Source organism: Eretmochelys imbricata, chromosome 2 (genome assembly GCF_965152235.1).
Source record: "Eretmochelys imbricata isolate rEreImb1 chromosome 2, rEreImb1.hap1, whole genome shotgun sequence".
Classification (NCBI taxonomy): Eukaryota; Metazoa; Chordata; order Testudines; family Cheloniidae; genus Eretmochelys; species Eretmochelys imbricata.
Genome location: NC_135573.1, coordinates 75188915 through 75202971, shown reverse-complemented (window position 1 = coordinate 75202971; position 14057 = coordinate 75188915). Strand labels below are relative to the sequence as shown.

At 39.3% G+C, this 14057-nt stretch overlaps 1 protein-coding gene across 5 annotated transcripts in view; it reads left to right on the top strand.

The window, feature by feature from the left end:
• The window catches only part of ASXL3 (ASXL transcriptional regulator 3), a 154518-nt gene that overhangs the window by 118655 nt on the left and 21806 nt on the right, over positions 1–14057 (top strand). For all 5 annotated transcript variants that reach the window (XM_077810312.1, XM_077810309.1, XM_077810308.1 and 2 more), the window contains one exon: positions 13793–13889. In XM_077810312.1, the coding sequence (XP_077666438.1) occupies positions 13793–13889 (97 nt within the window). The remainder of the gene's footprint in view (positions 1–13792; positions 13890–14057) is intronic.

Here is a 14057-nt window from a genome sequence, read left to right as displayed (position 1 = left end):
TAAAGTACTGTAGTTTTACACAACTAATACATAGAACTCCTTGCCATACCACAAGATGGTATTGAAATCAAGCGTTTTTTAGCTTTCATTTTTAAAAAAATAGCTTATATGACTAACAAAATCTACAGTGACATTAAATTGGCTAATATATTTATAAGAGGTTAAAAACCCTTGTACTTCTAGGCATATGCCAATTAATTCATGGCATTAGAAAGAAACTTCCCTCTATGGTAGCTTGTCCATAATTGGCCTTTGTGAGGTCTCTTGCACATTCCTCTGAAGAATGAGCAGTCTGATTCTTGCCTGTCAAGAACGTGATACCAGACTTGATGGACCACTGGTCTAATCTGGTATGACCAACCATATGTTCTTATATACAGAGAAATCCAATACCTTTTGCTGTTGGTAGGTTATTTAGCAAAAACATTGGTATTTTATCACTGATGCAACCATTGTTTTGGAGAACTGATAGATTTTCAGGGGAAAGTAGAGCAGTTTAAAATGAAAAACACTATTTTGGTCTTGCCAATCATGACCGTGTCCTAGTCATCTGTTTCCATTTGTTGCATTCTGGGCCCCCGGAATGCCTGTTGTATCAGTGGGAGAGTGGCAAACTATAGAGAGGTGACATACAGAATATTGCAGTTATTTCATATACTAGTTAGAAAATCATGGGATTGATTCTCCAACTCCTTCTTAACCAGCATGCGTCTTATGCTGAAGATTCTTTTCAGATGGATAAAATGTAAAGTATTGTAGTAGCCACCCCATGCTTTGATATGGAGAGCTTAAGGTTGTAGAAAACTCCCTGACAAAACTGGATCTCAGGAGATTTGACCAAAGTGAAGGACAAGGAAGATCATTGCTCTGCTTTATTGTACAGAGCTCAGTCTTAAAGCAACTGAGGCAAAGCTAGTTAGGAATTTCTGAAGACTGAGTGTCAGTCTGATTGTTAAACAGCACAGAGACTGGCAGGAGCAAATATGGAGCAAGAAATATTTAGGTTCTGTTTGCATAATGAATGTCGTGTTCTGTTGCAGTGGCAGCATATTTCTTTTTTAAAAGAGTTGGAGTGGGCAGAACAGCTGAACTAATCATAATGCTCTACACAGCCATGCTTGAGATCTGGGATTCAATTCCCAATATTAGTCTCTTGCTTCCCAATCTAGCAATAAGGCAATACTTCCAGCCTCTGGCGCAGGAAGTATCTCACCCTGCTCTTTGATGGTCCTCTCCAGCCATAGAACGAGAGGTATGGTCATACCATAAGCAGGGTCCCTCGCACCCATTCTCAGCCAGTGGGATAGTGAGCAGCCATTATGAAGGGTATAAAGTTGAGAAAAATCTCGTGTGTGAGAGAAAGAGAGGCAGGATAGAATTCTAGGGGAAAAAGTGTGATGATCCAAGTAGTGTTTTTCGCCAGAATAGTGCCTTATTGAGATGTTAATATTTTCCAGATATTATATGGTCCAGACTGTTGGGTGCTTCTGAGATTATTCAATAGCTTTAGTGAATTGCACTGTAAAGCAGATTGTTATATAGCCTGACAAGAGCAAGTTGGGTACAGTGACTTGACTGGAAGGTAGATTGAGAAGTTGAAATCAATAATGAAGCAAATGGGCCTGAAAGTGGAATGCAGCTGCCTTCTCGAGTGCCTTTCTTACAACAAGGAGATTTAGCAACTGGTCAGAGGAGCGATGAGAGTAAGCGTTTGCTGTTTCTTAACAGTCGTGTAATGGATGGCAGTTTTATAGGCAAAGGACTGTGATGGGATGTATGGAGCAGGCAGTAGTAGTATATTACTTTTTAATGGGCTATTTAATCAGTTTTAAGGAAGAATTAAGGTTTGTATCTGAATATAGCATTGAGACCTGACAGGGAGCTCTTCTAGTCCGGTAGTATGTAACTTTGGTACATTGTGCACTTACACTTGAATTTTGTACTTGGAAAACAAGCAATTGCACATGTTAAATAAGTAATTGTGCATGAAATGATTGGTTTAACACAGCAAGTACTCGTTTTCAATAGGCTACTTTAGAGGCTTACAAATATGTGCCCTCAGTATCCATCACAGTTATCTGACTGATTGTGACTGTCCCCTCCACTTCACCAGTGCTTCATAAGCACTTTTTACTTTACTTTAAACTGCCACTTATGTATAGAATGCTTTCTCTCTCATCCGCAAAGCAAGTACTGTCCTCCTCAAGACCCATCTGTAGTATGATGCCTGTGGTAAAACTGCCAGCTGGTTTTGGCTAGATGGATGGCCTGTAGAGATCCATTAATCTCTTCTATTGTTTAAAAATAGCACAGCTTGTCTATTCAACCTCATGAGCCCATTACTGTTCTCCACACCTCCCTGGCATTGCAAAGAGTTGCATCTTGCAGACATCTTTTCTTCATCTAGCCTGTGAGCTCTCTGAGACAAAGGAGTGTCTTATTATATGTTTGTACAGTACAGTGGGACCCTAATTCTGACTTGGGAGCCCTTTGGCATTATGGTAATAGAAGCAGAAATAGTAAAGGGCAATAATGAATTAATTAGCTAATAAACCATCATTCACTGGCAATGATCTTCTTAAGTACAGGTCAGGCTGTCATATATTTTTTAGAAATGCTAGTAAATTGCCCTCCCTAATGGAGTAATTGGTACTCTGTCGCTAGTGGCCCGAAATCACTAATCAAAAAGAGTAAGGATCCAATTTGACTATGGTGGCACAGATTTCCTCCTGCACACGCTGAACCTGTGCATGTGAGACAGGCCCAAAATCAATCAGGACAATTGATGTGCTTTACTCCTTCTACTCTAATAGTGCTTTAACAGGATTGGAGAAAATGTCCCACCTATAGTCAATATTTCCTGTGAAGTGGGCTGGTTGTTCTAAGTAGCTGAAAATGTTCAGATCTGAAATTGGGAAATAGTAGTCTAAGTAGTTTAGACAACCTGCTATCTTAAGCAGTTCCAAGGCGGGGACTTCGCAGAAGCTATAGTGGAAGTGAAGTCTGTCTTAGCATCACTCACTGCCATAGTATCGGTTCTAAGGTCAGATCTGACTTTAGATGATGAAATTCAGATTTGTCTTTTTTCCCAGTAATGCCATTGTGATTTATGCTGATCCGGTCATGTGAAGGGGCTAGTACATCAATGACTCTGGATGGCAAATGGTTTTAGGGTCCTACCAGCCTTTCTATTTCATGGCCTAGCATTTGGTCATTGATCATCAGCAGGAAATTGTGGAAACATGGGATCCATGAGCCTCTGAATATGGACTGGCATAGTTTGTCCACCTCATTTGGGCATGAGAGAAGTCCATGAGGAATTGGTCAAACCAGTAGTTAAGGTCCAGGATGTGTCTGGCCATGTGCATGGGTCTGATGACCTGTTGGTAGAACAGCATGATGGACATAAAGTCTTGATCATCATGTTGGAGAAGTCTGTCACTATCCCTTTTTACCAGGTTTGATAGCAACACTCATTCCACCGGGAATTTTGTGGAGCTATAGGGCATCCTGTACACTACAAGGTACTTTTGTTGAATTTTGTCCTGGGACTCAGGCAACATGTGCATATGGTCAAATAGATCTGTCCTTGGAACGAGTTCTCTCTTGTACTGGAGATTTGTTGTGGAGAACATAAACAAAGTTGTCAGGGGAGGAGCAGTGTCTATGTTCTCCACAACAAATCTCCTTTGTGCTTTGTGCTTTGTGACCAGCAAAAATAAAATGAGTTTGCCGTGACACATCATCTAACCAAATCTGATACAAGTAATGTCAGGTGTTGGACCTGAGATTGAAAGGTATTGGTCAAATAGCCCGAATGGAGCTGTCAGATCTCCAGTGGAAATTTGCACTCCAGGTCTATGGCAACTAGGTCTGCTGGATCCAGGATTCATAGATTCCAAGGCCAGCAGGGACCACTGTGAGCATCTAGGCTGACCTTCTGTATAGCACTGGCCATAGAACTTCCCCAAAATAATTCCTAGAGCAGATCTTTTATAAAAACAGCTAATCTTGGTTTAATAATTCAGTGATGGAGACTCCACCATGACCGTTGTTAAATTGTTCCAATGGTTAATTACTCTTTCATTAAAAATGTAGGCCTTATTTCCAGTCTGACTTTGTCTAGTTTCAACTTGCAGCCCTTGGATCATGTTATACTTTTCTCTGCTAGACCGAAGAGCCCATTATTAAATATGTTTGCCATTAAGATACTTACAGACTGTAATCAAGTTACCCATTAACCTTCTCTTTGTTAGGCTAAATAGTTTGAGCTCTTTGAGTCTATTGCTATAAAGTCTATTACTATTGTTTTGTAATCCTTTAATCATTTTTGTGACTGTTCTTTGAACCTTCTCCAATTTATCAACATCCTTCTTGAATTGTTGACACCAGAAGTGGACACAGTATTCCAGCAGTGGTTGCACAAGTGCCAAATATAGAGGTAAAAGAACTCTATTCCTATTTGAAATTCCCCTGTCTATGCATCAGAGGACTGCATTAGTCCTTTTGGCCACAGCATCATACTGGGAGCTCATGTACAGCTGATTATCCACTGTGACCCCAAATCTTTTTCAGAGTCCCCCATCATGTAAGTATGGCCTACGTTTTTTGTTCCTAGATGTATACATTACATTAAGCTGTATTCAAATGCATATATATTTTGCTTGCGCCCAGCTTACCAAGCGATCCAGATCGCTCTGTATCAGTGACCTGTTCTCTTCTTTATTTATTACTCTCTCAATTTTTCTGTCATCTGCAAACTTTATCAGCGATGATTTTATATTTTCTTCCATAGTAGTAAAAATGTTAAATAATGTAGGGCCAAGAACTGATAACTGTGGGACCACACTAGAACCACACCTGTTCAATGATGAATCGCCATTTGCAACTACATTTTGAGACCTTCAGTTAGCCAGTTTCTAATCCATTTAATACATGCCATCTTAATTTTATATTTTTCTAGTTTTTAAATCAAAATGTCACCTGGTAGCATATTATATCTATACTATTATCTTTATCAACCAAACATACAATCTCATCAAAAAGAGGTTTGATAGGATCTATTTTCCATAAACGCATGTTGGTTGGGATTAATTATATTACCCTCCTTTAATTCTTTGTTAATTGAGTTCTGTATCAGTCACTCCATTATTTTGCTCAGGATCGATGTCAGACTGACAGGTACATAATTACCTAGGTTGTCCAATTTAACCTTTTTAAATATTGGCACAACATTTGCTTTCTTCGAGTTTTGTGGAACTTCCTTGGTATTCCAAGACTTACTGAAAATCAGCATTAACAGTCCAGTGAGCAACTTTGCCAGCTCTTATAAAACACTTGGGTGTAAGTTTTCTGGACATGCTGATTTAAAAATGTCTAACTTGAGTAGCTGCTGTTTAACATCCTCCTGAGATACCAGTGGAATGGCGAGAGTATTATATGATATGACTGCATCATCTGCTTTTTCTCAAATACTGAACAGAAATACACAGAAATGTATATTCAACACTTTGCCTTTTCTGCATTATTATTGATAATTCTACCATTTCCATCTAGTAATGGACCGGTGCCATTGTTAGGAACAAGTACAACCATTGTAGCTGGTAGCCTGTATGATGGTAAGCATTTTTGCAGTTTAAAAAAGTGTGTTTCTGAGCATCCACAATTCTGTTGCTGTGCAGAATGGTGGTCTTTAAGAGCTGGTGCCCAATTTGAGAGTGGTAGTAGAGTGACTCTAGAGGCCTGCTTTTTAAGTTGGACTTTAAGGCACAGGAAATGGCAGCAATAGTGCAGAGCCACTGGTTAATTCTCTCCGCATCATATTTTCCACTTAAATGCTAAAAGGTGTCATTGCATATTGTGGGTATATATAAATATGTTGGTAAACCCTGATTTCCCTTTCACCTATATTTGGTTGAAAAATACTGAATTTAATAATTTTGGTAGGAAAAAGAGACACTTTTTTCATGAAAAATTTTGCAAAAAGTTTCTCCATTTTTCCAACCAGATGTTATCCAAAATGCCCTTTTCCACAGTCTCATGGTAGAGTATTTTATATTCCTACATAGTTACAAAAATTGTGGCTGTCCTCACAGAGACCTTTACTTGTAAAGTAATATAATATATAATTAATTTTCTTTTAAAAATTTGGAGTTTGTATTGCAACCTAAAACTGCTTGCTTCTTGTCAGTATTAAGTGCTTTCAAAACCAATGTTACACCTCAATAAATAGCGATGACAAGATGTATTTTCTTACAGCCCCTTGTCCTTTTGTATGTAATTCCTTTTAAATACCTTTCGGGAATTCAAGGCCTGTTTTTCCCCCAAGACAAAAATAAAGGCACAAAAGGAGTTGAATAGTGGTTCGTAACAAGTGTATAATTATGTGACATAATGCATTTAATTTAGAGGAGCCTTCACTTTTAAAGCTGTGTGGCCTTTTTTAGTAATGTGAGATACTATTGTCAGATCATACAATGTATTACTTTCTGAGTTAATTGTGCTCGGACATATAATTTTGTATTTAAGAAATATATGTGGTACTACACAGCAGCTATGTAGAAATAATTATTAATAGTTTTATAAATAGGAGAAAGAAATAATGGATTGGCCAATTCAGTGCCTTCTCAGGTAACAGCAGCTGTGTGGAGCAGAATGTATCCATGTGAATATTGTTGTGTCACTCCTGAAGTGCCAACATTCTATATTCCATATTCTAATGGAACTGCAAAAAACATAACCACATTTTATTGCCATGCAGATTCTGCAGTGGGTGAACCATCAACAAAGGAGTTAAACTAGACCTTGGTAGAAAATTCGTAGTCAGTTAAGTTTTGTATTACTGTTTGGCATTATGAAAACAATCACTGAGGTTTGACAATTTTTTTCTTAAATAAAAAAAATACTCTTAAAGTTTCTGGTTTGAATTCTTCAGAAAAGATCTTTGTTTTAGACTTACCACTGCCATTCTGCATACTAGAATTCAAAACTGGAATTCAAACCCTGACAGAAAAAATATAAAACTTTCAAGAACTCTTTGGAGTTCCACTTCATTAATGCACCTCTGTTGGACAACATTTCTTAAAGACCATAAAAATTAATAGTATATTTAAAAAGTGCTTTATTGGCATGTTTCTCCAAATTCTAATTTAGCTCTAGCTGTCTCTATGGATGGGATATAGGAAGTAAATACTCCCTTTGGCTTCAGAAATGTAAATTCTTTCTTATGCTTTTTCAATTCAGGTAGAAATTCATCCTCTGAGATACGCAATACACACAAAGGTTTAGAAGCATGATGCATGATCTAACACCTTGGGACTGGAGGACTCTCGGTCCTCTTTTTAAATCTGGTAGAACATAGGAAAATTCATTCTGAATTCACTTGGCTGTTATATTGATAGGAGGATTTAAAACAATTTTTTTTCCTGTCACTTGTGACACAGTTTTTTGTTTGGAACTAGAATATTGGTGAGGAGAGTAGGGAGAAGAGGGGATGAGTAATCTGATTTTTTTTTCCCCTCCTAGTAATTGGATTCTTCCTTGTTCCTGGTTTGCTCCATTGAAGTGGAGGAAAGTTCAGTGTTCGAAAGCAGGACACTACTTCATTGTCCTGCTGCAATCCTTGAATCCATTTCCTTACTACTCTTAATTAAAGTAGCAATAGCTGATAGTAGGCTTTCTTATTCATAAAAAATGGAGATGGAAAGCGACTTGGGCTGGTTGGAAAATAAGAATTCTGTTTCACAAAAATGTTGAGGTTTTGGTATATATTTCCATTCTGTTATGGAATGAAACCAAGACCTTTTGGGTTTATATTTTTTTAAAAATGAAACGCCAAAAACCAGAGTGGCAGAGGGAACACAGAATAGCAATAGACCAGTGATTCGGGCACTCAAGTGGAATGTGGGACGCCCAGGTTCAGGTCCCTTCCTGATTCAGACCAGGGACTTGAACCTGCATCTCCCACATCCCATGTGAGTGCCCAACCCCCTGGGCTATTGGCTGTTCTCTCTCAATTTTCGTGATGAAAGTTTCACCAAAACTTAAGTTTTGAGGGGGGTGCTGTGCCTGACTTAGAGCAGGGACCTGGCTCTCCCACATTCCAGGTGAATGCCCTAGCCACTTGTCTATGCTGGGGCATGCACTCTATTCCCAAGGTCAAAACCAGGCAATATTTCCCAGCTAAACCTTTGTTGAAACCAATATGCTTCTGCAAAAAGTTTTAATGTCAGCAAATGTGCATTCTCTGCCTAAAAATTTATGGAAAAGTTCCCATCTAGTAATAGAAATGACTGACGTGCTCATCCAGTCCTTTTCCCTGGCAGTATAGGATTGTTTTCTCCAGTAGATACTTTGTCCAGCTAAGTTTTTGTGTGAGACAGTGTCATATAGAATACAAATATAAGAAATCTGGTGCTCACTGTTTACTAATGTTGTGATTTTTGTCAAAGCATGACTAACTCTTAACAGACATATTTGTAAATGCTTTTTACTTACTGCTTGTAGTTATTTTCCTTCTAGAAACTGAATCCCACACGCCTTGAAGTCAGATGGGCGTGTTGCCATGGCCTTTAGTAGATGCAGGGTTCAGATATCAGGCATAGTAATTTTTTCCCCTGTAATAAATGATCCATTATCTTACTAGATATAGAAGTTAGATTAGGGTAATTGTCAGGATCATTTTTATTTCCTGTGGGGAAAAATTGTATCGCATTAACTTTTCTCCAGTGTTTACTCCTGAGGGCATTCTGCGCCAAAAAAAAATTAAATTCTGTGACAAAAACATAAAAATTCTGTGCACAGTATTTTAAAAATCTGCCAAGTTGTGCAAATTTTATTTGTCAAATAAATGTGGAGGCTCCAGCATGGCATTGGGGAGCACAGGCCACTGGCTGCACAGAGGTGGGAGATCACTGTGCAGCTTCCCCCGAGACACGGACTAGGTGGTGAGGCTGCAACCCTGACAAGGACCGGGTCTGCCCCTCTGTGCCAGATGTGGGCAGGCAGGCTCAGCAAGGCAGGATCCAAGTGTAGAGGCGCTTAGTGTTGGGGGATCCGGGTGTGGGAGAAGATTCTGTGTGGGGTAATCTGGGTGCGGTTGACTCAGTGGGGGATCCAGGTGTGGGGGTGGAGGAAGAGATTTGGATGCCCAGGGGCCTTTTGGGAGGTTCTGGGTGCAGTGATAATGGGACTCTGCAAGGGGGTCCAGGTGAAAGTGTTTGGGGTTCAATAGTGGGCGGTGTCTGGGTTTGGGGGGATAGAGTTTGGCGGGGGGGTCTGGGTGGGGAGGGCTTAGTGGTGGGTCCAGATACTGGGGGAGTGGGGCTCATTGGGGGGGGTTCTGGTGCAAGGGGGTGAGGCTTGGTGAATCTGGGTATGAGGGGTCTGGATGCACAGGGGTTGGGCGGATGGCAGAGCAGATCTGTGTATAGGGATCACTCCCCCTGCAGCTGAGGAGCGAGAGATGCAGTAAGTCTGGGGGACAGAGTTTGCAGAGCTTGCTACAGCCAGGAGAGAAATCTGGGAGTGGGTCTGACACAGCCCCGGATGCCATACCCAGGAAGAGGAAGTCCCGGTGTCCCCAGCACAGCTGGGACTAGCAGCCCTGCCCAGTGCAGGGTAGGAGCCATCAGCCAGGTCTTCCCAAGTCCTTCCCCTTGTCCCAAAGTGATTTACCTCTCTGCCGGCTGCCCTGGGCACCTGAAACATACTGCTGGGGACGGTTACATGACCACTTTTGTGGATTTACTTTGCTTCCACATCAGAAAGTAATTTTTCTGTGGGGAAGCAAAGAAGTCTGCAGGGGACATAAATTCTGTTCATGTGCAGTGGTGCAGAATTCCTCCAGAAGTAAATGTTTCAGCATAATTAGATTCAATGGTTAGAAGTTAGAATTTCAACCTTAAAATAAGATGCAGTTTCCTAATATTGAGGGTATTAAACATTGGAACAGCTTACCAGGACAGGTGGTGGACTCACCAGCTTTAAGAGTCTTTAAGACAAGTTTATATATCTTTTTAAATGATTGTTTTAATCCAGCTTCTAGGGAAACAAATCTATGGCCTGTGTGCACAAGGGTCAGGTTGGGTGGTTGTGATGTTTCCTCCTAGCCTTAGAGTCTGTGCGTCCTGTTTATTCTCTTGCTTCATAGTCCATGGAGAGAATAGGAAGGTATGTATTGCTCTCATCAGGCTCATGCCATTTTCAGATCTGCATTAAGACAATCACTATAAATAAATCTCATGCTTCAGAGCTTTAGCTGGCTGGCGGCTGGGGTCAGGAAGAATATTTTTTCCCGCGGATGAACAATTGGCCGACTGCATTTTGATGTGTATGGTGGTTGAGGGTTTTTGTGTTTTTTTTTCTTTTCTTTTTGCCTTCCTCTGAATTATCAAGAATGGCCACAGTTGGAGGTAGGACCCCAGACTGGGTGGACCAGTGTTTGAGATGATATGAAGAATCCTCTTTCTGAAATGGTTGGCTGGTATATCTTGCTCATATGCTCAGGGCATAGCTGATCGCCAGATTTGTGGTCAGGAAGGAATTTTCCTGCAGGTCAGATTGGCAAGGATCTTGGGAGTTTTTGCCTTTCTCTGTGGTATGGAGTAGAGATCACCTGCTAGGAACACCTGAGCGTCTCTTATCAATTCCCTGCCATTCCAGGGACATCAGGCATTGGTGGCATCTTGGTCTCCCCTGTTTTCTGCCTGTGGCATGCAGCAGTTTAGTCTCTGAGGACTGAAATGCTTTAGTCTAACCCAATTTACTGGTTCAACATGGGATTGTAGGTGAAATTTAATGGCTTGTGATTACACAAAGGTCAGACTAGAAGATTTTCTAATGATCCCCTCTGGCCTTGAGCTATATGAAAACTATGAAATCTTTGTATATAATTTTTCTTTAGTTTCTGGGTGCAGTAAACTTGTTTAACGCATTTCCTTTATGCTATAGGTTTTGTGGCATTAGATCAGATGATTTGCACACTGTATGTTCGAATTTTTCAAGTATTCCATTATCTGTTCTTTTTCAATAGCTAGTTCTACAAGATCTTGCTTCTTTTTTTAAAGTTTTCAGACTTCTGTATTTTTCTTCTTGAATATAGATAAAAAGGAGTTTAACATGTCAGCTATTTTTACTACTTCTTAGTTTAGCCTCTCTTATTCACTGTAACCTCTTTGGTTATCATTAACTCACTTTGCTTTTCTGACATCCTCCTTTTTCCTTTAAAGCTTTCACTGATTGAGTCCGTTCTTCCTTTTCTGTTCTCAGTACAGATTTTCTTTAACCTCAAACTTTTGAATGTATTTTATAAAGTCACAGTATCTGGCCAATTCTTATTTCTTGTATTCTTTTTTCAAAGGAAATTTTGACTGCTGTGCCTTAATTATTTTGGGCCATATCCTCAGTTGATGTGAATCGGTGTAACTCCACAGTGGAGCTATGCTGATTAACACCAGCTCAGGATCTGACTTGCTGTCTCTTAGGATTCTACAGCCTTTAACCACAGCGGTGGACTATAGCGCTTAATCATATTGCACTTTAGTAGATTTCTCAAACCCCCAAAATTGGCTTACCTGAAATCTGTTACTTCTGCATTATGTCATTCCATTCCTTAATAAAGTGAGTCTAGATAGTGGTCACTGATTCAGTGCTTTCCTATTGTTCTTTCATTCTCAAACAGTTCCTTCAGATTAGTTAAAAATAATGGATCATGGGCAATTTCTCCTCTAGTTGGAGTGGTTTCACTTTCTGGATCATTAAATTGTTTTCTGTGTAATTTAGGAACTGTTTGTTTAATGTCTTACTGTTATATTTTTTTTACCCAACAGATGTTTGTTAAAATCTCCCGTGGGCACTAGAGCCTAAGAAACTAGTCTAGAATTTTTTGTTTTGTGTCCTGTTCTCGTGATCTCTAAGTGGTGTCCACAGTAATTTCTGCTTTGTTTTTCATTCCTTGCATCTTTACCCAAAGAATTTGTACACCATATATTTGGTCATCTAAATGTATCTCTGTAGGAGTATATAGAAACTAAATTCTCACCTTCTTTATCAGTTCCTCTTTCTTGGATGTAGATCATCTTCTCTCTTTGGAATATCCACTTTGGTTCACGCTAGACCCTTGAGCTGATCAAAGTAATGCTTGACTCAGCCTTGGTCCCTTTACGTGTGTGGGGTGTAGAAGCTCTGCAGCGACAGTACATTAAGCTTTGGAGCAGGAAAGGAAGTAGCATGTTACTTGCCAGCAACTGCTTCTGTTGTATTGACTTTGCAGGGAAATGCCATTGCTGTGTTCAGACAAAAAAGAGAAGCAGCTTAAGGCGCCAACCCTGCAAGGAGAACCACCCAGACAGACACATGTGTCCTCACTGAGCCACACTGAAGTCAGTGGGGGTCCTTTATAGTTTTCCCTGCAGGACTGAGGCACCCAGCTCCCAGACTCCACCTTGATCAGTCTATCTGTTTTCACTACTTTGCATTTTAAAACATGTTCTTTAGTTCATAAAACAGAGTATTATGGGTTAGGTCATAAGCTGTGAAATGATTAAATTGGTAAAACTATGCCGGAGAGTGAGAGCAGGAAATGTAAATCAGGAAAATAACAAGGTAGATATGGTTAAATATTATTAAATGTGGCTGTGACATCTGCTTCCTTCTCTATTTCCAGATTTGGGATGGAGGAGGGCAGTTGGAGTTATGTTCATAGTTAAAATTAGTGTGCTAGCATGCTGAGAATTGTGATGCTTTGCATTAGCAGATGACAGAGAAAGCAATCAAACGTTTATCTCTTAGCAACCTGAAAGGATGTGTATAATGAACTGTATTGAGCACGAGGTACCTTTTGACCTGAACAAATTGGCTCCTACTAAAGCCCTTTCTGTCTGGTGTTTTTATCTTTGTTGTAGTTGCTGTTACAGGAAAATTATTATAGATGTGATGTTACACATTTTATTTATTGTAATGCATTTTATTTATTGATTTTCCTAGCTAATAAATTATTAGCTACCGTATTTCAACATGCACCCATGAAATTAAAAAGAAAATGTGTCCAGTATGCCATAAAAAGAGACTCAATACTAAATTGTTTTAATCACTTATTGCAGATGAGGTAGATCAAATAATATTTTCATAATGACTCTGTTTTACATATGTAGAAAGTAAAAATCATTACTATTTTAGCACACCCATCATTTTCACCCTTTTGATGCCTATAAAATAACATTTACAGGGTTTTTGCTGCTTTTGTTTTTATTGATAATGTTATACTAGTTTTTTTCCCTTCTTTTTATGTTTTTGTTAAGGAAAATTGTTTTTCTCCACCCTGCTGTCAGCAAGTAGGGTATATTAGATGTCCTGAGAACTAGGTTTCTTCAGCACAGATAAATATGATAAAGTTACTGCCTTTGTTACATTTAATTAGTTTGTTTCTGTACTGTATTCCAGGAAGATGCACAAGAACAATAATGATCTGGATTTTTGATTGTGTACAACAATTCTAGGCATATTAGGCCCAAGGTAGATGGCTGTGATTAAACCACATCAATCAGTTGTAAATTGAGTGATCATCAGGAATACTCATGATTTATGAAGTAGGCACATAGATGCTGGATTAGGCCACTTGAATTTACAGTAATGACTATACTGAAAATGCTGTTTTAATACTAGTAGTTGATTTCCTTTGTTATTCCCACTTCCTATCCCTTCCCATTCCCCTTAATTGGAACTCTATTCTTATGTAATCTTAGTTGAAGCTATTTCTGACAGTGTCTTCTGCTACCATCGGCTTATTTTCTAGATGGGAAGTGATGGAGTTTTGCGCCTCAGTAGTTCCGCTCTAAATAATGAATTCTTTGCATATGCAGCACAAGGGTGGAAACAACGATTGGCAGAAGGTAACTCTCTACTTGTTCCAAATATTTACCAAATATTAATTTTTATGAAGGATGCCTTTTTTTCTTAGCCAAAATAAAAAAAGATGTATATTGAGAAATACTTTTAGAATGGAAAATGCAGTACAGCAGAAATTCAGCAACACTAATTGCTGATTCAGTTTTGAATTT